This window comes from Heterocephalus glaber, unplaced genomic scaffold (assembly GCF_053883595.1).
Source record: "Heterocephalus glaber isolate CG9 unplaced genomic scaffold, H.glaber_assembly_v1.0 deba00001572, whole genome shotgun sequence".
NCBI classification, from domain to species: Eukaryota; Metazoa; Chordata; class Mammalia; order Rodentia; family Bathyergidae; genus Heterocephalus; species Heterocephalus glaber.
Window position 1 is genome coordinate 10110025 of NW_028258357.1, and position 26492 is coordinate 10136516.

At 32.7% G+C, this 26492-nt stretch overlaps 1 protein-coding gene and 1 pseudogene across 5 annotated transcripts in view; one reads left to right on the forward strand and one right to left on the reverse strand.

Annotated features, from left to right (window-relative positions):
* Positions 1 to 1192: 1192 nt before the first annotated feature.
* Dcn (decorin) overlaps positions 1193 to 26492 on the reverse strand; it is a 41078-nt gene continuing 15778 nt past the window's right edge. For all 5 annotated transcript variants that reach the window (XM_087192591.1, XM_087192587.1, XM_087192588.1 and 2 more), the window contains exons 3-8: positions 21040 to 21152; positions 15549 to 15762; positions 14591 to 14704; positions 10516 to 10609; positions 7384 to 7522; positions 1193 to 1612 (exon numbers count right to left, since the gene is read on the reverse strand). In XM_087192591.1, the coding sequence (XP_087048717.1) occupies positions 1418 to 1612; positions 7384 to 7522; positions 10516 to 10609; positions 14591 to 14704; positions 15549 to 15762; positions 21040 to 21152 (869 nt within the window). In that variant the 3' untranslated portion in view covers positions 1193 to 1417. The remainder of the gene's footprint in view (positions 1613 to 7383; positions 7523 to 10515; positions 10610 to 14590; positions 14705 to 15548; positions 15763 to 21039; positions 21153 to 26492) is intronic.
* Positions 20113 to 20221, forward strand: LOC147823567 (U4 spliceosomal RNA; annotated as a pseudogene).

The window sequence follows — 26492 nt, forward strand, 5'->3', positions numbered from 1 at the left end:
TTGGAAATAGGTCTTTGCAGATGTAATCAAGTTAGCGAGGGCTCATATTAAATAAAAGTGAATCCAAATGCAGCATAGCTATTGTCCTTTGAGCAGAAGAGTGGAGACACAGACACACGAGAGAAGAAAGTCATGTGTAGATGGAAGCAGAGATTTGAGACATCCTCCCATACAGCTAGGAAATCCTGGAGATACACAGCACTACTGGAAGCAATGATGCATCCTCCCTGAGAAGTTTGGGAATAGCATGGCTATCTGTGTTAGTCAGGTTTCCATCAGTATAACACTGATACCTGAGATATTCAACTTAAAAAAAGAAAAGGTTTATTTTTGCTCACAGTTTAGCAAACTGTAATGTTTAGATTTATTTTTCTAGAATTTACAATCATAAAACATTCACATTTGTATAAAAAGCCCTGTTTTTAAATTTTTGCTTCTAAGTATAAATGTATTACTCAGAATTCTAAATCAGCCCATCCCCCAGGCTATTTGTTTTGATAGATGCTTCCAAACCCTAAGGCAAAGGGTTTTTAAATTCATAAAACAATTAATGTTTCTAATACATCTAGTAATTGTAGAAATGCTCAGGCAAGTAGCATGACTATACTAATAATAATTATACATTTTCTTTAGTAAATTAGTAACTAATCAGAAATAGTAGTTTTGTGTTTTATAACCTAACATTGCATGTAGATAATGGAAAAAAATCATCCTCAAATATCAAAAACAAGAAAAGAAATGGCTGATTACCTGAAGATATATGCTATTGTTAACTCTTTTCAGAAAGCTGAATTTAGGGAATATTTACAATTAAACTTTTATGCAATATCAATTTTGAGTGCATTTTTAATTTCAAAAATGCATTTGAATGCATTTTAATTTTCAAAATAAAGACATTAGCAAAATTTTTACATAGCCTTACTGATTTCACATATTCAAATAAGGTTTTACCAATAATAATGGAGATTAATACAGAGCATTTAACTTTACATCAAAGGAACTAATTGCCCTATGAATTACAGAAAAAAAGGATACTCTTTTATTTTGTTCCTTTTAAAAATTAAAAGAAAAAAGCTTTAGTAAATTTTGACATGTAAATATAATTTCTCCAAGTTTTACATTTGGTGAAATAAAGATACGGATAGTAACTCAATTAACATTAACAGCAGCCTTCAACAAATGATTCTGAAGATGGCAGGCAAAATAGTTTTTTATTGTAGGCAATTACTTGAACCACATATTTAGCTCTATGTATAATAAGTCATGTGGGAAAAACACCCACAATAGAGTTAAGTTTTCAGTACCTAGTATTCATTCTCTTATTTATTTATTTATTTATTTATTTATTTATTTATTTATTTTAGCAATGACATTAACAGGATTTTGCCAGGTTACAAAAATAAGGGCTTTCTTGGAGTTACTTGTAGTTTCCGAGCTGAACGGCAGAAGGCACATAGATACATCTGAAGGTGGATGGCTGGATCTCCCAGTACTGGACTGGGTTGCTGAAGAGACTCACACCTGAATAAGAAGCCTTTTTGGTGTTGAATCCAGGTGGGCAAAAATCATTTGTTCCAACTGTAGAGATATTGTTGTTATGAAGGTAGACGACCTGCGACATGAAATAATGGAGAATGATTATTTTCCCCTAAATATATTGACAGATTTTGAGTAAATATTCTTTTTAGTCTTTGAAATTCTTCATTTGGAATATTTTAACACTTCTCAAACCAAACCTTTGATCTTACTCTTCTTTTCCAAACTTCTTTAGTCATTGTCATCCTTGTAAATTGTATGGCAATCATTTCATGTACTCAGATGATAGACCTTGTCATTATACCTGAATCTTCTCTTACATTCTCTACAAGATCATCAAATCCTGCTAGGTTAACCTTCAAAATGTGCACATAATCCAGCTGGTATCTTCATTCTTACTCCTACAGCATCATCCAAGCTTCTGGTTTTTACTTTCTCTATTATTAAGGTAGCCCTGACTGGTCTTCCTACTTCTGCCTCTGACTTTCTAAATCTTATTGTTTTAATTGACCTCCCAGAGCAGTTCTTTCAAAAAGTAAGTGATATTATGTCTTTTCTGCCTTGGTGTTCCAGTGGTTGTCTTTATCAAGCACAAATATCAAGTTCTCACCATTGCCTACAAATTCTACATGCTCTGACATTCTGCTCTGAATCCACCTCACTGTACTGTTCCATCCAACCATCCCATTACTTGCTTTTCTTCAAATACACCAACAAGGTCAGTCTGGAGGATGTGAAACCTGGCCTTCCTCCACATGGAATAATCTCCTCCAATATATCTGCAAGGCATGCTGCTTTTGGTAACTGCTGTCCTATTACCAGAGAGGTCTTCCCTGATCATTACAATCTAAAATTCTCTATCCCAATTACATGTCTTTATTGTTTTCATGGTAATTGTCACCATGTCACATATTATGTGTTTATTTAATTTTGTCTATTTTCTTCTAAAATCATGTGGGGATCTATGGCCCCATGAGCCAAGAGCCTGTCTTGTTTCTTTAAGGCTGTATATCTAGGAGCTAACTAGAACAAACTAGATGCTCACTAAATATCTGTTTATTGACTAAATATTGTTTATATAGTGGGTCTACATGAACCATATCAGATTATGTGGAATATTATGTTTTCAGTGCAAAAATCCTAGCTTTTAATAAATTTATGTAGAATAAGGAACTGTGTAATGAAAAAAGAGCATACAGTATTAGAATTAAAATAAAGAATGACAAACTCCAACAAAATTTAATTATCACAGCATTTGATAAAAATACTTAGAAAGTTTTAATCAAAACTTATTCAGTTTTAAATTTTACTCTAAGAATATTGACCTATAATTTGTTAAAATTTCCTTTTCTGAAATTTCTTTTTCTGATCATCCTTAAATTAATGTTTACCTCTTTTAGATTTTCTTAGGATTACTAGATATCAAACTTGTAAAAAAATTGCATTAGAATTAAAATTTTTCAAAAATTGCCTTAAAATATTGCTCTACCTACCAGAAAATCCATATCTATATATTAGTAAAAAATGCCTTATTAATGAAAATATTTAAAATAGAAATGAAAAAAACAGAAATGAGTGATATTAAAATTAAAACAATATTTGTGAGAATTTTTTGCAATTCTTAAGTTTTGAAAAATTGTATTATCAGTTAGTATCCTCTATATCCTAGGAGTAATTAGAAAGAAGAGTAAAATATGTTTTGTCAGAATTAATGGTGAATATTGAAAGTCAGAGAAGAAGCTATAGATGCATAAGGCAAGCAGTAGTCAGTGTGACAGAGTTCAGCAGGTTCTCAATTCACCCTGACGTCAATATTTTCTAATACCAAAGCCAGACCAAAACAAAGTAAAACTATAATCAAATACCTCTTTGCTCATAAATTTTAAAAAGTTTTATAAAATGCTGCATTAAGAAATTATACAATTTCGCTGACTGCTACGCAAGCGCAAGGACCTGAGTTCGATCCCCGGTACCAAAAAAAAAAAAAAAAGAAACTATACAACAAAAAAATATGCTCTGACAAAACATCATTTATACCAAGGATGTTAAACTGATTAACATTTGAAAATCAATCAATACAATAAACCATGTTAAAAGAATAAAAGAAAAAAGATCACATGATTATAGAAACAAAAAAAGCTATAAATAAAATTAAACAATATTCATGATAAAAATTTCTAATAAAATAGTAATAGGAGGGAGTTTCCTCAGTTTAATAAAAGCCTGCACAGAAATACCTGACATCATAATTAATGGTAAAAAGTAAATATCCCCTTCTAAATTAGGAAGTAAGACAAAGTTGTCTGAGTTCATCCCTTGTATTGAACAGTTCACTGAAGAGTATAATCAATGGGTGAAGACCAAAATGAAAAAAATATAAAAACTTGAATCCAGATTAAAAAATAATTAAAACAGTTTTATTTCTCAAATGACATAAACTTAACTATAGAATATCCAAACAAATACACAAAGGTTAATAGAAGTAAAAACAAGTTCAGCATACTACTAGGACAGAGCATTAATATATGAGCAACATCAGTTGTATTTCTATATATGACAACAAAAACTAAAATTAGTATCAGTTTGCGCAAAACAAAATTGAATGAAAAACTTTGATATGAATTTAAATAAACTGCAACACTTTTATTCAAAAATGAAGAAAAAAGATTGTTGAAAATGATTAAAGATGCATAAATAAATATTTCTTGTTTCTGAATTTAGAAATAATATTATTCATCTAAGCATTTAACACAATCCCTTCTAAAGTCCTGGAAGAACCTGTTTTCAGAAATTTACAATGTCGTCTTAAACTTCAAACATGCAAATGAATCAGAAGAGTCGAAACAATTTTTAAATAGAACAGAATTGGAGAACCTAAACTTCCTAATTTCAAAAATCAATACAACCTGTTCCCCTTCCATATAAATAAGTTCTTCTTTGTTCCTAGTTTCTATGCCCATTATGCTCCTTATTTACCCTTTGGGTTTCTCACACAAGAGAAGAAAGAAGTGCAATATTTAAACTTGTGTGTCTGATTTGTTTCACTTAAAATTATGCTTCTCAGAAGAAGGGAAAAGGAAAAAAAGAAGAATGAAAGAAAAAATGGAAAAAAGCTGGTGTAAATAGAGGAAGAAGAGTTGAAAAGAGAGGAGGGGAATGTGGAAAAAAGAATAAAGATATATTATGGGTAGGTACAAATTCCCTATGATGAATGTGATTGATATGTATGACATATACTAATAAAAAGTGAAGTTAAGAAATGTTTAAAAATCAATACAAGCTATAATAATCAAAAGGTATAATATCTGTATAAGGATAGATACAGATAAGTGTAATCGAATTGAAAATATAGAAATAAACACTCACTTTTATGTCTAAGGGATTTTCAACAAAAGAGCAAAACAATTATTTAAAGAATAGTTTTTGTAACAAATGTCTTTGGACAACTGATCATGTGTATGCAAAAATGCATTAGATTCTTACATCCTATACTAAAATTAACCCAAAACTAGATGTAAACATAAATATAGAAGTAAATATTATAAAATATCTAGAAGTTAAATATTTTGAGATTCCACCCAAATATGATCCCAGAACACAAATAAATATGACAAACTCAACTAATGATTCCTTGTGGCTGGGGATGAGATTGAGAATTGACTGATAATGATTTAAGAGGGATATGTGGAGAAAATAAAAATCAAGCAAGACTGTGGTGTTTGTTGAATGACAATATCATTTTTACTAAAAATCTTTGAGAAGGTAGTAGGTTACATACTTACAATCCTAAAGGAGGAAAGGTAAAAATCAGGAATAGTTCAACAATTAGAAATCAAAAAGCAACCATAAGACATTTTAAAATATGTGGTACTATGCCAATACCCATGAAATTTACTTATATTTAATAGGTTCTGTTATTGTTTAGATCAAGAATGTTCCCCAAGGCTTCATGAGCCTATGAGCAGGGTTTCTGGAAGGTGATTGAATCACTGGGGCCATGTAGCTGAGTTCTTAGGAAGTAGGGTCTGGTCTGAAGAGGTAGGTTACTAGGGGTATGACCCCCAAGGGTACACAGTGTCTTCCTTTTGCTCTCTTTACCTCTATCTCTCTGCTTCTTACCATACGAGCAGTTTTCTCCACCTATGCCCTTCAACCATACCATTTCTACATAAAGTCTGCCAAATATGGAGCTCATCTTTAATGCTCCTTATGAACTCATTAAAGTGATTCTATGACCTTCATATGTGTGCCAACTGATATCTGAGAAACAGAATCAAGGAGGTGAAAATTATCATTCAAGGATATAAAATTCAAAACAAAGAGAAACAAAAATTCAACAGCAACAAAAACCTGGCTAGTAAAAGCAATATCTGGTCTTATTAAATCTTCTAAACATGAATTTTAAAACTACATTACGTTATTCCACCACAATCACCAAAGCCCCCACTAAAACAAAACCAGCGTCCAAGAAAATATTTTAAGATTCTTGAAAATCTAGTTATTGTAAATTGTGCTAAGTGAATTTAACTGAAAAATTTTCACACAACTCAACAACAACAAAAAATTAGTATTTACTACATTGTTGACAGCACAATAAAAGATAAACCTGTGTTGAAACTCAAGGAAAATTTAGATACTAGATTACCAAAATGAAAATTTTATAAAATGGTTTTATCTATAAAAACTTGTCAATATGTTCTTTCTTAATCACATTTATAGAAATATATAAATTTCTGAAACAAATTTTAAATATTCCTTTCAAAAAGCTGAAAGTTTGATAATATAAAAACATACATATGATCTATGAAATTATGCTATTAATTTTTTTTTTTGGTACCGGGGATTGAACTCAGGTCCCTGCACTTCTAAGACAGGTGGCAAAACCACTGAGCTAAATCCCAGGCCCATATGCTATTAATTTTTAAGAGGAATCATTTGAATAACGATTGCTCAAAGTAACAGTGGTAGTCTTTTATTATTTAACTGGAAATTATTATTACAATTTCAACTAATAATCATTTGTTTCATTTGTACAATTCAGGCTGCAAACCATCATTACTACAGTGGTCCACTGGCCACTATCTTCCTATTCTTATTAATTCTTATAGTGTGATAATTTATACTAATTCAGCCATACTGACAGCTGAACATTCTCTTTTGATTTATCTGATATCTGTTGGGGTTAAAAGTGAAAACTAGTATCTTATTCTATAGCAGTCCATCACAAATGACATCATTTTCTGCAACAGGTATTTTTTACTCTGATCTATGACTTGTAACAACTCTGCCTCATAAAGGTTTTTATTAGCAAACAATACACTACTGATTTTAAAAGTTAATAATTTATTATTTCATAAAACCAGGATAAATTTATGTAGAAATAGTACAAATTATTTCTGAACAATAGGTTACAGTTGCAACTTTCTCAAAACATATATACTGGGTCTCTAAACCCAGTACGCTGGTATTAGGAGGTGGGACCCTTGGAGGCAAATAGATTATGAGGGAGGAACCTCCTAGAATGATATTCATGCTTTTCTAAGGAAAAGCTACAGAGCTAGCTAACTCTGTGCTAGGTGAAGTCAAAATACGATGCTGGTAGCATACAAGCTACATGATGCTACATCCTGGAAGACAGTGGGCATCAGAACTTGACCAGACTGGCACCTTGATCTCAGATTTCTAGACCTGCTTAGGCCACCCACTTTTTGCTATATTGTTATAGCAGCTTGTGTGACTTAACACTGCAAAAACTTCTTCCAAACACAGCCTCTTGCCCCCTCGCATCCTGGTAGGGAGTGTCTACTCTCTAAATATTTCTCACAACAAGTAATGTTGTTGCATTACCTGGATGTACTTGTGCTCCGGTAGCCCACCAGGGACCTTGACAAGCTTGTTGTTGTTCAAGTGAAGCTCCCTCAGGTGAGGAGTGTTGGCCAGAGAACCATTTTCAACAACAGAGATGCTGTTAAAACTCAGTCCCAACCTGCAAGAGCAAGCAGAAATGAAGGCCTCTACCACACACCGAAGCCTTTTTGATAGACTTTGTGTGATTAAGCAAGTGGATAGAAAGAGACATTTCTTGTTTTCACACATACTATTCTATCTTAGAGAACTGTCCCCAATATCTCTGAGCCCAAGCAGAGCCTTTTGATTCTTAAAGTCTCAACTGAGCACCAAGTTCTTTGAGATTCTCCTGATGGAAGAAGACAGGATGAACAACTCTAGTAAATGCTCCATAGCATCCTATATTCACCCCTTGCAAAATGTAAGGCTTTGTACTTGTATTTCACTCCTTTGGAATAGTGCCTCCCACGTGGTACTTCCACTATTAACGTAGTATTTGGCATGCTCAGTCAATCGCTTCTGAACTGATCTTTATGTGTAAGGAATATAGTAAATTAATCTGAGACAGAACTAAAAAAAAAAGTAGCAGTGTCATTTTAGCTACTTTGGAAACGCAGCAATTGTGTACTCATCAACTTATTCATACAAAATAAAAGTTGTAGTATTCGATGAAGTCAGTAAACCTACTTTTTAGAAAGGTTAACAAAAGTAGTCTATTGCATTAGTTTTATAGAGTTCCTTGGTGACGATCTAACAGTCACTCTCAGAACATGCCTACGTCAGCAACTGTTTCTGACTCAGACCTCTAATTTGGTTCTTTATCTCTTGTCCCTTTCCCATCACTGACACAGGGCCTTCAAGTTTAATCAACGCAAACTTTTGTTCCATATTTTTTAACTTAAATGCATAACATCTGGGGGGTCTTGCTGCTTCCAGGGCCAGGCGAAGTTGACTTTCATTCATGATTTGTCTAGTCAACATTCTAGGGATGAAACAATCAAGAACAGAGGGATTTCAATCCAAAAGGCAGAAAGGAGTAACAGATACGAGGTAATAAAATAATGAAAAAGAGACAGAAGAGCTCAAAGGAGGGAAAGTGGAGGAGTTTATGGGGTTCTTTCAAATGCTAAAGAAGAGATTTGGATGCTTTCTGTAGTATAGTTTCTCCTAGGCTTCAGCTAATTCTGATTTTTGAGCCTTCTTGGAATTTAAATGCTGATTTAAGCAAATTTTTATTAGTTTTATTATGAAAATAATTGATTTGAAATAAGGGAGAATAATATTTGTTGCTTTTATGGCATAAACAGCACAACTGGATTATTTTAACTATTGAGTATTAATCTGGCTTCTTGACTCAGAACTTTTTATTTTAGCCTCAATCTTGAACATTCATGCCATGCTCTGGTGTTTAATTTTCTATTTCAGAATGGTGTCTCCTATACATCACAGCACTCTAAATCACAGTATTCTATTTGGGTCTGGTACACTTACTAAAATATAACATTTCTAATGCACTATAAAAGGAAATTGTTCATTTTAATCCACTTACAAATTGAATCAAAAAAGTTTTGGGGAACATAATATATTTGTGAAATTACTTTGGGCATTGAAATGGGCAGTGGCCACATAGCTAAGAAACCATGGCCTTTGCATATATATATTTATGGAACATATAAACATTATGTTTTATATTTCTGAAGTGGTGCATACACTATTTTCTCCCAATGTCTTTATAAAAGTGAATTGGAGGCCTGGGGATTTAGCTCAGTGGTTTCGACGCCTGCTATGCAAGTGCGAGGGCCAGGGTTCGATCCCCGGTACCAAAAAAAAAACAAAAAGAAAAAGTGAATTGGAATAGTTGCCCTGAAACAATGTTCTGACATCAGTGGCTGCTTCATCTGTTCTTCAGTTTTCTTAACATACTACCGTGAAGAGTGCATTTCTCATTAAAGACAGTTGTTAAAATAGCTCTACAAGAAGCGTTTCTTATCATATGAGACTCAAGAGTGACATATTGCAGCTATAGTCACCTGCATATGCTCCTCGTTAGCCTTTGCTGTTCACTAGGTCACTGCGGAGCAGCCACTGAGCTGGGAAAAGTACACCATATACAGCCCTTCGGTGTTACTATTTCTCAAATACACAGGATATACTTTATGTTTATTTATATTCCACAAAATTTACAGATAAAAACAGGAGAAAGTCAGCTTGGTATCATCACAGAGTAGGAGCATTTGGTGTAATAACATGCAGCAAAATACACACAATCAAGAACAGAGTGTTCTTTGAACTGGAAAATTTTGCAGTCATTCTGCTCTATTCCTCACTTAACCAGACCCCAAATACAGAGAGATTGTTGTTAGACCAGAAAGCAGATACCAGTGATCATTTCTAAAAAAGAAGGATCACAAAAAGCCTTCTTATATTTTAGGTTACAATAAATGTGGACATGTTTTATTTTAAACCCTTCAGAGAAGAAGCAGTTTGAGAATTTCTTCACATTTATTCTAACGGTAAATTGTTATCTTTTTTTTTCTTGGTGCCAGAAATCAAACTCAGGACCTGCATTGGCTAGGAAGGTGCAGGACCACTGAGCTATATCTCCAGCCCCTTTTTATCTATTTTTTTTCTAATGGTAATTTGTGGGATGGCCAATGTTTTTATATTCCTGTAGTCATCATTTTAAAGTATTTTCAAATTTTTGAGACACTGTGGTATAATTTTCCCAATGGTCTGTTTGATATTACTAAACTAAACTGATATTACTAAACTGATTATATTGAATTGACATATTAAACTAAAATCATATTAAACTAAAAACTGATATTATTAAACTGATTATATTGAATTGACATATTAAACTAAAATCTGATTTGATCAAACCCCTTGTACTTCAGTTCTAAAAACTATATGGTAGTCATGATATATGAGGGTTATCTTAGTGCTTATAGCAGCTATGCTCTTTCACTGACTTTTCTTTTCAAAAAATCATTAGATAAATTGACGCTTGGAGTTGTTATAAACAATAATGGATGCTAAAAATAAAGAAAATCATGTTTCTAACTGTGAGCATGTAGGTGCTAATATACCTAGCTACTGTTCTGACAGAAATTAATAACAGAATATCATTACTTAGCCAAATTATTCAATCCTTTCAGGCTAGATGCATCAACCTTGCTGATTTTATTTCCATCAAGATGTAATTCGGTAAGGGTAGAAGGGAGACCTGGAATATGGAAATACAAGATGCTGGATTAACAAATAAACATTATATCAACAGAATATGGCAAGAATTTATGAGAACATATGCCATCAATTTTCTCAAAGACAGAGTTTCAAAGAATCGTTGTCTCTTTTATAGTAATATATCCATTTAAAAGTAAACCATGAACTGTTTTCACAATGTAACAGATTTTTATCCTAGCAGTGGTAAAACTTCATCTCATCATTAATTTCCACTGTTGTTAATGTGCTAATACTGCCCTGATAAAAGATGCATGCTATAAAATGATAGAAAATGAGCACTTAAATGCAATAAAATAATTAGTATATAAGTTAAAACCAATATGCAAACTCAAATAGGCATTTCATTAGTGAGAATCATGGATAACTAACACTGGTACATTATGCTGGCCTTAAACTAAGCAGCTTTTTCAAAAAAATCAAACAAATCAGTTACGTGGCTGTAGGAAGATCTCAAGCTTAGTTGGACCTATTAAAACAATACTATTACTTTATATGAGTCCTTGGCCTATAATCAAGTGATTGATTAGCCATATGTACAGCACCTGGGGAAATAGTTTTAAATACAATACCCACTAACACTCTGGATAGCACTTCTTGGATAGCTGTGATTTCCAATGATTTAGTAAAATAACTACAAAAGACAAACATTTTATTTTCATTTCTTTCTCCTCTCTGAGGATGTATTATGTTTTTATATAGCTTTTCAAATAGCGCACTGTTCCACTTTAAAGAATAGCAACAACTACAAAGAAAATAGTCAAATATGTGTATAACTAAAATCTGATTGGCAGAAAGTTTTATTTATTTATCTATAAAATACAGAATTGAAAAACAAAGGTCACATTTGGTGTGAAGTATTCATTATATCTCACTGAATTATGCTAATTCTACTGGAAAAATTTGTTTATTTTTAAATAAAAATTTTGTAACTCTCTATGGTATGTTTTGGTATAAAATGTTAAAAAATAAATTTCTATTTATTAAATGTGTACTGTGTACAAAACAATCTTAGCTCTTTTGGTAATCAATTCTACTAATTCCCATGTTTTTAACTGAAAGAAATGAAATAACAATTGTATTTTTTCTTTTGAATAAATATTAGAAAACCAAAACCATGTGGGGAATAAATCATTTGAACCATTGTATTCTCCTTATAATAAATGAACATGGATTTTTAAATACTCCTATTGTGAAGCATAGCTATAGAGTATATTGCATGTACATTCTTCCCTATTATCATGGAAATAAAATTTAAAGGCACCACCTCTAATATACCAATTATCACTGCAGTTATCAGTATTTACTAGTTTCTAAGTGTCTCCCTTTTTGAAGTGTCAGTTTCTCAAAAGTGAACTTACAACTAAGAGAAACTTTGACTATGGAATAATACTTTCTCGATCCAGTGGCATCAAGAAAGGCAAATTTATTAATAGCTTCATTATCCTAACCCACTCTAGTATTTGGCTAAAGAAACTATTCTCTAGTTACCTTTATGTATTTTTTCCTCTCCTCTTCCTTTTTTAGAGACAAAATACACGAGGATTACCTTAATATAGGCAGTGTGTATATAATATGATCCTTACTTACATCTAATGATCCTCTCAGTAATTCTGGAACATAGGTGTTATTTGCCTCCATTTTATAGTAAACAAAACTGATGGTTTAAAGATGTAAATACTTAGTCTAAAGTCAAAGAACAACCGAATGACTGAGTTACACATTTCAACAAGTTGCTGTAATTCAAAACTGTGATTTGTAGTCTCTACACTGTATTATTTCCTTTCCATCCCCAGGGGTGAAGGAAGAGAATGTGACCAGGAGGAAGGTTATGTGCAGAGTGCCAGCTTCAGAGTTACTCATTTACTCGATAAGCAAAAATATACACAGGAAGAAGGGCCTTAAACAAGGTCCGACCTTAGCCATGCACAATCTCAGCTCTGCCAGGTCCTACTTCCTAAGACTTATGTCATAATTTGGTTCACCTCATTAAGCATCATTTTTATCATTTTTTAGGAGGATGATACTACTATAAAGGGGTGTTTTGAAGCTATGAAAAGTATTTTATATGATACTTTGCACAAAGTGTTTAATAAGTTGTAGTTACTCCAGTGTCTATGTTCTTAAGAGGTAGTAAATAAAAAATAAGCCAGACATAATGAGAAAAGAGTGTCCTGGATATGAAGAACACATGAGAAAACTAAAGAAAAAGATTGCTCAGCAATAAAATGTTTACCTGAGGGATATTTTGAGGATGTATTTTGAGGATGTGTGTGGGCAGATTTATAGTCTTGCCCTTCAGAATCTATGAAGGATGGGTTTAGCCCCCCACAAATCCCAAAATGTGTCAATGATCAGGTCTGTTATATAAAAGGGCACAGCAGTTTCATATCCCTCACATGCATTCTCATATATTTTTAATTACCTTGAGATCATTTGGAATATCTGATACAAAGGAATGGTATAGAGAAAGTAGTTAAACTGTACTAGTTAGAGAAGGACTCCATATTCAATACAGATCCCGTTTATTTTAAACATTTTTGATCCATGTTTGTTTGAATCTGTGGCTATGGAGGGAATATATATTAATATATATGTAAAATAATACATATTTATTAAATATATAGTATATACATAATATATAATATGACTATATAAGTACATTATAATATGTAAAATGTAATTAAAATATTTAAAAGATTATTTGTTATATACAACAAAATGAAGACATTATGAAAATGCTTTTCAAAATATAAATCAACTTCTATCAATCTATCAATCCAATTATAATCTGCCCATCCTTGTATTTATTTTTACAGGAACAAAAGAATGCTCCATACCCACAGGCAGTGATAAAGGTTAGGGGCAGTAAGAAAGCATTCTATGGAATAGGCTCTCTCAGGGGCTGATGTTTCTGGAATATCACAGTAAAGAAAAACAGATGTTTCCTGTGAATAAGTACATGCATCTAGTATCCAATCCAAGAACCAGGAGTCTGAGCTGAGGAAGGGACAGACTCAGGAGAAAACCTGAGAATATACAGGAGCTTTTGTGAGACTAAAAACATGAAGCAGAGAAAATGTTCAAGATAGAGGTATTTTTCTGTGGCTAGGACCTTTTGTGACTCACAAAGACTGTCTTAGGTGCCTCTCTTGGGCAACTATCAGCACCGTGACTGGGTAGTGACTGCTGCCTACCCTTCTAGCCTTGCTCCCAACAGTAGGTGGCATCCCCATTCATTTTCTGTCAAGAGTTCAGTACATTGTCTAAGTCTAGTGCATGTTCAACACATTTTAATGAATAATAGGAAGAAATATTAATCCCTACTATCTACATGTCAGATATTCTACTCATTAGCTAATTTTAAAACAACTCAGTGAGGTGGATATTATTTTCACATTACTGATCACAAAATTGAGGAAGAAGGTCCTTGGATCTCATTATTAACAACTTGAACTCAAGCACAATTGACTTCAAAATCTATATCCTTAAAATCCACAACTGTCACTATTAAATAGGAGCAAGTGGATCTCCTTATTCAAACAAATGACTGAAATGTTCTAAAATGGAAAAGAATTCTTTAAGGGAAAGGAAATTTGACAGAAAAATTGGCAGAGTTTCAGAAGCACTTCCATTTATTTTTTTGTCCTTTACAGTGAACCAAAATAATCTTTTAAAAATAGCTATACTTTTTTCTTTGTGATATGATCCTTACTATAAAATCACTGTGCATAAAGCTACACCTTAGAAGGAAATTCACAAGGGCTCTGTTGATCTTTCCAGTGAACCTAGATAGCCTGATGATTATCCAGGCTCAATCCAAATACTTCCGGGTCTGGAGGATTTACTAGAAATAAGACAGGGCTCTTAAGTCATAATTTAAAATTCAACAACCACTTATTTTTTAAATGTCAAAACCTTTGAACTTAGTATTTTCAAAATGTTTTGCAGAAAGTTCTATCACCTTGAGGGATGGCGGTTATATTGGTGTCAGCGATGCGGATATAGGAGAGCCTCTTCATCCCCTGAAAGGCTCCATTTTCAATTCCAGAGCTCTTCAGTGGGTTGGTTCCCAGTTCTACAAATGCAATAAGGGCAAAGGTTTTAGAGAAGAGCTTAGGAAATTACAAATCAGAACAGTGTCCATTTCAACAAGGGTTCTAGAAAGAATTTTGCATCAGGAATATCTTGACAGAAAAATGCAAGAAATTGAAAAGCATGGTCCTCAGAACTGCAACAAACAAACAAAAATTAGAAAAATTAAAAAAAAAAAAGATTTATGAAAAGTGGTATTATTTAAGGATTGCAGAGAAACACTTAGCACTACAGCAAATGCTGTAGTTTCAAAATAAAAAGTATGACTGGGGATGTAGCTCAGAATTAAGGCCCTGGGTTCAATTCCCACTACAAATTAAAAATAAATTAAAAAGCAAGTGCTTGTAAATCATATCTATGCCACTACTCTCCTAAAATACTTGAAAATTATATTTAAAAATTTGAGTATAGCATTTTTTAAGTCAAATATAAAATTATATTTTTACCACACATATAACAAAACTTTGTAATACATTTTTTAAGCAAATGGTTTATGTGTTTTCAGAACACACACACATACACATATCCCAACTGTGAACAATTAATTAAGCTCTCCTTAAATCTACCCTTCTTATGGGTCATATGGTAGGATAACTTCAGTCTTCCAGCCTTCTCCATGTTCTTGGATCCTCAAGGTTAAGGAATAAAAATATCCTTGTAAGACACAGATTGAATCGCCCATATCTCCTGGCCCTGTTTCTGCATTTCATGCAGGGTCCGGGTACACCAACTTCAGCTTGTTCACATTCCCGCAGCTAAAGCTTACTTGAAATATCTGAAGTTGAACCTTGAGTCTTGGCCTTGTCAAGTAATAAGAATATATGTACCTACGACAATCATCTGATTCAATCCATTGAAGACAGATTTTCGCACTTTGGTGATCTCGTTCTCATGGACGCGAAGCTCCTTAAGAGTTTTGGGCATTTTTTCTGGCAATTCCTTCAGATGATTTTTGGACAGGTAAAGTCTTTCCAGTTTCACCAAAGGTGCAAATGCTCCAGGGCTGATTTTGCTAATTTTGTTGTTGACAAGGATTAACGCCTGTAGGCAGCAAATAAGCAAAGAAAAATTTTCTTTGAGAAATCTAAAATTTTCTGAATGCATCTTCATAAATGTGCACATACAGATATGCACATATATGTAGCGGGAGAGAGTGCACAAGTATGAATTCATTCTATTCATGGAACCAACAGAAAAACATCTGGAAAATTCCAAGAACTAAAAAAGAAGTAAGCAGATGTAATTCATTTACTTTACACATCTGGTATGTGTATATACTTTAAAAAGATTAATACTCCCAAAGATTGCATAACTATAATGATCAAGATACTTACAAACAATCAGTGTCACACTTACTCATTTTCCAGTTCGCTCTTCATCCTAAAGGCCCATCTGCATTGATGACTGTCACAGATTCCTTGACAGAAATGGGCAGTGGTATGGTACCCTGTCACCAGCAATACAGGAGACTAAAATGTAGCCCCACAGAAAGTTGTCTTTTCTATAACTATGTGGTTTATTTTAACTGTGTACTAGCTCATTGCTTCACTTTGGATGTCTTTGTCAATTGAAAGATGAAACTAATTTTCTTTGTTTTCTTACAATTTATTTCCTTTTTTGAGGAGAAATTACTCAATAACAAATCTCTCTCTCTCTCACTCTCTCTGTTCTGTCTCTGACACAGGGTTGAAAAATGGGTTCATTAAGTAGGTTAAGCTGGCCTTAAACTCATGATCTTCCTGCCTCAGCCTCCCAAGTGCTGTGATTATGGGAATATACCACCAGGCTCAGAATACTTCTCATTTTATTAAATTTTAATATATTTTAATATCTAGTCCACAGAATGTAGTTAGTATGACACAAAGAAATGTACTATATTTTCTTCTGGCTTTTATCTGCCTTTTTTTATAATGAAAAGTTTTATGTGACAAACATGTCAATATTTTTAGTACTTTTTAAATTTTTGTTTGTGTATTCCCTAATATAAGAAATTGGCTTTAATGATTGTTGTTGCTATAGACTTTGCTGAATGCAATTGTGAACTTCTTTATTCCATTCCAATGATCCATATGTTCTAAAAAACACATTGTTTTATTTTCAGCTATTTTATCAGCCATCTTTAAGGAACTTTATATACTTTTATCAAGGGTTAAGAAAATTTTGTTTTCAATTTTAGTCTACATTTTTAAATACATGATAATGTAGGGGGGAGAAATGGAATTGAATTCATAGAATATGAGGATTTTCAGATTCATAAATACAATATTTTCTGAAGGTAATGAATGATTAATCCACATATATTCTCATGTAGTCCATTTAATGCATTAAAACTTCTTATTTTGAGTAGCAATCATTAAACAAACCCTAAACAATGCATTGTTGGATTAATCTAAATTCTAAGAGATTCTAATAAATATTACAGAAAATTTTTTTAAAAATTGGGGCTTAAGAAAATTGATATTAACAAGCCAAAACATTAGAGAAATTACAAAAAATTACTAGAAATTGCTAGAAATTACTAAAAAAAAGAGCCAGAACACTGAAAAGTGACTTGCATCCAGAAGTTTGCCACAAATACAAAATGGAAAAAGATTAATGAAAAATGCAAAAGAGATTCCCATTTGCTATTTCTGGAGCAAAACTGTGAAAGCTTGATACACTTAAATATATGATATTCTTAAATATATGAAACATTAATATTAATGTATTAAATATATGAAACTTAAATACATGAAACTGAAAAATCTGTTTGAGGTTGTTTTTTTTTTGATAGATGTTGAACTCTTACTTTTAACATGTACATTTTTCTCCAAAGCCTCTTATGTGGGGTTTACACTACACCAGGTATTATTCTACGTTTTTTTCCTTTTTTTTAGTCACATATTTATAGGCAATTATTAGTACAAATTTCTAGTCCTGAGTTGCTACATTCAAAGTCTGGCTCTTAGCTCCTGTGTGATTATCACCATCTAACCTCTCTGTTCCTACATTTCTTTGTCTGTCTAAAGGAGATATTGAGTCTCTGTACAGCATAAAAATAATACTAATTCTAAGGATCAAACAGATTCATGTATCTGAGGAACTAAGAACAGTGCCTAGTATACAGAAACTGCTGAACAAGTATTTGCTATTATTCAGTTGTTGGCAATTTTTGTTAATTTTTAATTTAAAAATTCTTCCTAACTAGATTTATTAAGCTTTAATTGAAAAGAAAAAATACTGAATGTTAGCATTATCATACTTCATTTTCAATTGTATTATAAACAATGATATATTTTTCCTATTCATTATAAATTTAAATCTACTCATAAGCAACTACTCACATACAACCAAGACATTGTAAATTAGTACAAATTTGGAGAATAAAGAAATCTTATTTTTGCTGTTAAATCTATTTTAATCCTTACTAAATTTTCATTTCTCCTTCTTTCTCACTCAAGTGCAGCTTTCCTAGCTGAAATCATGGTGTTTATTTGCATAATAGCAAGGATGGAAATGATCACAAATGGAAGAGTAGGATGAAAATAGTTATTTTACATCCTCTGCCTGGTCAGAAGCTCTAATAAACTCTTCTTCCAATGGTCACTTTGAAGTGGAAACAAAGGAATCATGAAGAGGACGGCCCAGGAACACACACAGAAAGGGGACTTGGACAAAGAAAGAGCACATTAGTACCAACACTGGATTTAAAGGGAACGGTACAGAAACCAGCTGTGTCTCATTTAAGGATACAGAAGTTCTAAAAGAGTATTTAGAGAGTACTTAAAGTATACAGGAAGCTGAGATTGTTGTGAGAGAATTTTCCTTCCTTATAAAAGTAGCTTTAGGGTAAATTTGTGCAAATAAAAAGAAGCTTAGCAAAATATTTACTAAAATTAATAATAGTCCGTCTTTATTGTCACCTGTTTAAAGTATTCCAGTGATAGTTTAGATAGTCAGTGGCAAACCTCTCTGGTTTCACTATCAGCTCATCGCCTGTGCAGCCTTAGGAAGCAAACAGAGGAGGTGAGGGGACCCCCAGCTTCCTGTCGTGCAGTCGCAGTGCAGTGGCCCCCTCGTCCTGCTTTAGCTTCTCTCGCTCAGGCAATGTTTTGGAGCCCGTACCTTTCCTTGAGTCAGCTTGTATTTTTTGTTGTCTGATGCTTACTTTTCTTCTGCCTTTGCTTTCTTCTTTCACAGAAACCCCTCTTTTCTTTTTTCTGCCTTTTCTTTCTCTGCTAATCTAGAACATTTTTATCACATATACTTTCAAAACACTACCTGGTAAACTGACATAAAATGATGTCTAATTTTTCTCTTACTTTGAACTTTTGACACTTTCTAATTATATCATATGGTTTATATTGTTGGATGTATCAACAAATCGACCATGGATTCTTTATTATGTGTTTGATTTTCTTTTAGTGATTCCATGTAGAATCTTAAAGTCTTAAGGAAGAAATAGTTGCTCCATTTAAAAAATCTGGTATATGTTTTTTTTGTTTGTTTGTTTTTTGTTTTTTATCTTTTTCTAATTAGTTAATATTGCTTTTCTCATTTGAGCAGTCAGAAAGCTAATATCTAAATTTTATCTTCATTATATCAACTATATCTTGGCCAAATTATTCTTTTTTATATTTTATGAAGTCCCTTATATCTGTATTTCTTATTCTAATGCATATAACAATACGTTGTTTATTCTTACTACATCTCCTAGAAGAAGTAAATGGGTGTGAAATTAAAATTTACAACCTTTATGCTCCTAACCTAAAAAAAAAAAAGGAATTTCTATGAAACTCATTAAAAGAAACTGTGAATCCGTCTCCACACATGGGCTAATCACTAGGTAATCCTGTTCTCTAAAAATTCTATGTTTTTAAATTGCAATTTTAACATTGAATGGAAATCTTTTCCTAAAATTTCTGCTTGGTAGGAGAGCTAGTTCTATTATCTTATGACTGAAGAAAATAAACTCAATTTTTTCTCTTCAACATGTCCTTCTGAATGTGTCATGAATGGTTCTTTTACATTCAGTTTAGATATCTGGGTCTCAATCTGTGTGCCTATATGATTTCCAGCCTCCTCCTTCCCAGGACCATCTCTCTGGATGCTCTTTAGTGTGATTCTTAACGTTGTCATCCCAAGGACTGCAGCCAACAGTTCAAGAGTGTTCCCACAGTGGAATACAGACACTGTGAAATTTTCATAGGATATCTTAGACATTCAAACCTGGCTTGTTTGTAGTATGTATGCACTGGTATTTTGAGGGGAAACTACCACATACTTATCTCACATAATGATTTTGGTGACCCATGTGAGCAGACATTGCCTTTACTTTTACAGAAAGGTGCCTGAGAAGGCTTAACCCTATTTCTGTAGGCTGATAATTCTCCAGAAGACTGTATTCTTCTTAGCTTTGCGCAGAGGCAGTATCGTAGCCAATAAGATTTATCTGAGCCGCGATTGTTGCGAATTGAAAACTTTTCCCTAAGACTGCATTTTTGCTTTATCCTTTTAGGGTCTTCTTTATGTCCTGGGAAACTGACCTTTAGGGACTGCATCAACCCAGTGCCCCTCTCTGACCTCTAAGCAGGTTTAGCCAGAGGAGATGTTAGCAAGAAATAAGAGTCAGGACAACAGCTACTCTGCTCTTCAATAACTCTGTGATTCCTGAGTTCCTTCAAGCCTTCAGGTCTTGTGGATCAAGATTCTTCATAATGCTTTGTTAATTTCCATACCCCAAGCAAAGAATCCCTTCTATAAAATTTCCTCCACAAAACCCATTTGAATGACATCTCTTTTCTGACAGAATTCTCACCAGTTGACTGGATATCATAATCTAGTAAGTGGAAATCAAAGTAAAAAACACATATAATCAAAAGTACATTTCCAAGAATATGTGCATATATAAAATGTGGATGATTATTTCTTGGTGCCAATGTTTGAGAATTTAGAAACCATTGACACTTCTCTTAGAAAATAAATGAAAGGAGCAAAAAAATAAAATAATGCCAGTATCTATCTATTTTATATTTTTCCACTATTGAAGTACAACCTAAAAAGGGACATATATTTATTTGTTCACCATGACATGAGAAATGATTTAGATATAAAGTTTTTTAGAGAAAATGCTAAAAGTGGGTTATGTGCAGGAACACTGGATAATACTTTGCTGGTTAATTCAAATGATGCTTTGCTCATTCACCATCACTGAGATATTTCACTAAACACATATGCATTAATTTATTACCATGAGTACTTTTGCCTTTCTCTACTTTTTGCTCTGAAAAATACATTGAGTCATATATTACTGTCACTAAAAGATAAAATGGTTCTTACATGAAGGTTGTTCAGGTTCTTAAAGTCCCCATCTTTGATTTCAGTTATTTTGTTGTTTTGCAGGTCCAGCAGTGTTGTGTCTGGCGGAAGATCAGTGGGCACTTTGTTCAGACCTAACATAAACATAAAAGGAGTGTACAGTCAATGAAAAGGGATGAATGGCTACTGTACTCCAAAGAATGGAATCACAAGGAAGTCAGTATTAGAGTGACTGTTACCAGTAACATTTTTTCTTCTAAGAACTATATCCATTTCAGTTTTATAGGCTTGCTTTATCCTTTTGCAAGGAAGTCAAATGATAATTTTTGTTTCTAATCATTAACTGAATATGGTACTCTCCCTATGAAAATCATCATCTATATACAAAATTTGTATTTTCTGTAATACATAGCTCAGGTCTTTCAGTATACACTGTTTCGCTTCATTGTTTTTGAGTCAGTTTGAGTGATGTATAAATCTATGCATTTCTACATAAATACCTTATCAATAGAGAAGTACCGTAACTAAATTATCAGTTATGAAGCTCCCTTTTGATAAATCTATAAATGATGTACACATAATGATATAACCAAATTGTGTGACAATAACTTGAAAATTTATCCAGACTTTGAGAGACCACTTCTTTCAGGTTTAATTGGAATACCAGAACAATATCAATTTTAATTGATATTTTACAACAATAAATTGGTAGACATAACTTCTCTAAAATTAATTTTATATGTAACTTTACTTTTGAATGTAAGATTTATGTCTAATAGAGTTATTGCTTTTAGTTCATAAATATGAGCAATGAATAAGCAAAGTGCTTGTGGCGCTATAAAACATTTCATTAATCACTAAACAGGTTTTATTCAAAAATGGTCTTGCTATGAATAAATCATTATGAATATTAATAGAGAATCATGTTAAATGAGACCTTTTGTCTTCCTTTGGCTTTACTCTTATTCATGTGGTATATTAAGTGAAAATATAATATTCTATTAAATTACTGTGGTAATTTCTATACTGTAACATTGCATAGCCTAAATCTTAAATATATTTTTATTGTATCTGAAATTTTTATTATATCTGAAATTAGAGATCTTTTTTTCATTTGTTCGATAGTCCTTTGTTACATTACACCTAGGAACAATCAATTTATTAGATGTGGGAATATGGCAAAAGCAAATCAAAAATTACTACTCCTATCTCAAAGAAAACATAATTTAATCTAAGGTTTCCCTTAAAAACATCTACAGCAGTGTACTATAACTACTGCGTTGAGAAGTAATCATCCTCATTTTGTGTCTTTAAAGAATACGCTCATAAACTGTCCATGGTAGGCATATTTCAATCATCTTCATTTCTTTCATGAAAATTACCTATACTTTATCTAAAATTACTTACTTCTGAGTTTTCTCCAAATATCTTTTCATTTGCAATATCATTATTCTGCTGACAGTGGGAAAAATATCTTGTTCCTAAATTAGTGGCCACTATCTTCTTAAATTTCAGTGTCAAAAAGCAGGTGATTATGAACTAACATCAAAATGCTCCGTAAATATAGAACTCACTATGGAAACAGTTCCCATAGAAATACAGGAGTGAAGAGTTTCCAGCAATAAACAGTAAACTTCCAGAACAGCTACCTTGTAGGAGGATATTTAACGGCATTATGCAACCATAATCACTGCCATTTTCAGAAATGTCAATTTACTAATTTCATGCAATTAGAGGGAGTGTACTTCTGCCAAATCTTTGATAATTAATGTTATCCAACTCAAAAAAGACACATTTCCTTTCATTTGGAGTACACTTACTGCCCATATCTCATTATTTCTTCTTGGGCTGTGTGTGTGTGTGTGTGTGTGTGTGTGGTCAAAGTCTTCATATCCATGCAGACTTATTTTTATACGTTGGAGAATTTGAATTCTAGAGACTCTATTAACATTTTCTGAAAACTAAACTGCAAAGAACATTTCAGATGTGGAGGAAAAGAATTTGTCTGGGCAGGTAACAATTTAAGTTATGTTTTCATCCTAGAATCTTGTAAGAAAAGAAACTACTTAAGAATAATGATAAATATATATTTTATTTCTGAAAATTTATTATAAAAATACAATCTTCCATATTATGATTTTTGCAGTTCAGGTCTTGGAGAAATATTTTAATGATTAAAATTATAATCATATAACTTTCTCTGAGTTAGTAATCAATCCATGCCCCTTTGTGAGATTTAACATATTGATGCTTTATTATTAATAATTTCAATGACCTTAGAGATTACTTTATAAATTAAAAATGTTATTTTATTCAACTTCACAACAATTCATTGTGACAGGTAATGCAATGTGATGATTCCCTTTTTCTAGATGACATTTAGAAAAAGTTTAGTGACGCAAACAAGCTCATCTAGTTAGAAGAGATAAAATGTGGCTAGAAGATAACTCTTCCAGTTTCAAACATGATTTTGCTTTCTCTTGCACTTAACTGTATTTCCAACAAGAACTATTTGGACATCAGACCCAATAACCTTCTACATACTGAAAGACTGGACAAAACATTAGGCTATTAACTAATGTGTTGAAATAATACAGGAAGAGGACTATGAGCAAATTACCCCAGATACGAGTTCTTAGAATATCACAAAGAGAAGGACTCTTAAGTATCTATGGTTCCCAAATCCTACAGATGCCATAAAAATATTTTTATCAGACTACATGTAAATAAGAAAAATATAAGGACAATTTGTTTTGGTTTTTACTATAAAGCAAGATTTTTCTGAACCACTGTCTGCCTTTGCTTTCTTTTCTACTTTTAATATACCTTCTTCAATAAATAATTATGACAGTAGATAGCAAGTTGTATTTCGCTAGGCTTGGTTTTGAAATTTTTTAAACTAATTAGTTCAACATTCAAAATACTTATATTTTCCTGAAATCAGGAAACCAAAGCTAATCTTTCTTCCAGATAATGGAGCAGAAATCCAAAGAAATTAAATGGATAATACAGGGTGCCTGACGGCTAAAGTAGATCAAGAACCAAGCTGGCCTGAGTCCTCAGAAACACCTGGTGCACCATTTATATGTGTGACTGCTGTATGCATTTTTAAAAATGTTTATCTACTGCTATCCTTTGAACATACTGTGCTCATTCTTAGCCACTCATCATTCTTCATACGTGGATGTTTTATGGAAAATCCATTGCCTTTTTTTCCTACTTCCACCCTAACAATCCCTTAAAATTTGACCAACATCCCCCTCCTCTATAAATATTCATCTTTGACACCTCAGAAGTCATTATGGATTTAAGACTTATATACTTAGGATATACTGTCTTGTATTTTAGGGTTTGTTTCTACAGTTTCTGGATAGGCAGAGACAAAAGATTGTTTTCCACCTGTTCTTTTCTGGCTCCCTTGCATTCAGATTTATCTTTCCGACTGATTAAAATGAGGCTACCCTGCTGTTTTATGGTGGAAAGTTCACAGCATAGCTTTGAGATCATTTCTGCCATGTATTGAAATAAAATCTCTATACACTCTGCTTTTATTGGAGTTATTCCTCTCTCAGAGTTCAGTGGTATCTTGATTCACCAACTTAATTCGTTCCACACTCTAGGAAAGACGGCCACATTTGTGTTCCTCACCCAATATAGAGTTCTCCAACAGAAACAAAGTTTTGCCAAATGCTTCTGTTTGGAAACAAAATTGTTTGTGAAGAGAAGCTTTCATGAACCAAGGTATTACTGTATTAGGATAAAGCTGACTACTGAGTTCATAATGTTTTCTAATTCTAAATTTTCAAATGAGTTCTACCATCATATATGCCATCCCCATTATGGGGATCTGAAATTACTCTCACTTTCTTCTTTATCTTTGACGTATTTTTGAAGCACCTTTCATCACATATGTGGCTGAATAAGACTGCTTTATCTGTCCTATATGGTGACAGATTCAGCGTTATAATTTATTTTCATGATCCATATTTAACTGAGGGTGGGATCATATGTATATATATATATGCCTCTGGATGAAAAAAGAACAATTTTTGTTCATGGATTTGTATTGACAAAAACAAACACATAAATAACCAAGTCAAAAGAGCATGCTAGAGTTCACTAAAGAGAAAGCTCCATCAAAAGTCTCAATTTCTTCAACAAATAAATTGCAAAAGAAAATTAAGTGTTAGTGAAACTACAGTCTGAAACAAACTGAAGATCTATTTCTTAAAAATGCAACATAGGCTAAGGGTGCAGAGTGTGTGCTTAGTATGCACAAAGCTCAATTCCTAGACCCTCACCCCTGCCAAAAAAGCAAGGATATATACTCCATTTGGATCCCAATTCACATAAACACGATGTAAAATAAACTAGCAATGTGTACATTAAGTGACTAATACTAAGAAATTACTACTAAAGTTTGAACTAATCATTGCTTTATTGAAGAATTTTATTTCTTCAGAAAATACACTTACACATGGTTGTTAGTGTTAACTGGAATTTGTTCCAAAATGATATGGAAGAAGAAACGCAGAAGGAGACATATAGGAAAATCAGGACATTAACTGATACTTGTCAAAGCTCTGTGCTGTAGAATTTGCAGTTTTTCATAACTACTTTTTATTAGTTTATTATGTCAGTGAAAATCCTGTTTCCTCCTCTTAATCCTTGATTTCATAAAGCAGTTGCTTAAGTTCTTTGTGCCTTAGTTTTCTTATGTCTTTTACAGAATTTTTGTAAGAACTAATAAGTTCTACTACAAAGTAATCATCTGCTGTATTGCAAAGGAGGATCTCAGTTACTACTACCCATGGATTATTGTCAGTCAGGAAAAGAAAGTATGCAGCACTAATTATGCTGCTGAGTGTTGTCAGTAAATCTCTTCTCCAAACCATGAACCACCATAATGCTATTATCCTGAAGTCTGAAAGTTGTTTTCATGTATGACAAACAAAGATATTTCATCTAAAGATCTCCACCCCGGGTCGATTATTGTTATTTGTGTGTGTGTGTGTGTGCATGTCATTCATTTCCTGGCATTGCCTTCATCTTTGTTTCCTGAAATACAAGGCCTCCAGAGAAAGTGTCCACAGTGCTCCACCTTTCGATAAGAAATCTTCAGTTTAATTAGCATATTCTTCCCAACAAGTTCAAAGGCCTCCAAAAAGCTGTACTTAGTCAAAATAGCCCTATATAATAGTGACACATAAAACAGTTTTTGCAAATCTATAAAATATTATTCTTTGTTTATTCATCCTTAGAGTAATCTTTAGAATGACCTGGTTACTATTAACTCCACTATTAACCAGATATGACCGGACTTCTAGTTAGCATCCCTCGCCTTCTAGATCATCACCTGAAAATAATGAATCAGATGTAAATTGAGGTTCATGAGATTGAGATTACTTTTGATGATTGAAAAATATTTGAACTAAAACTAATCTTCAAAGAGTATAAAACTAGGTGGTATTCTA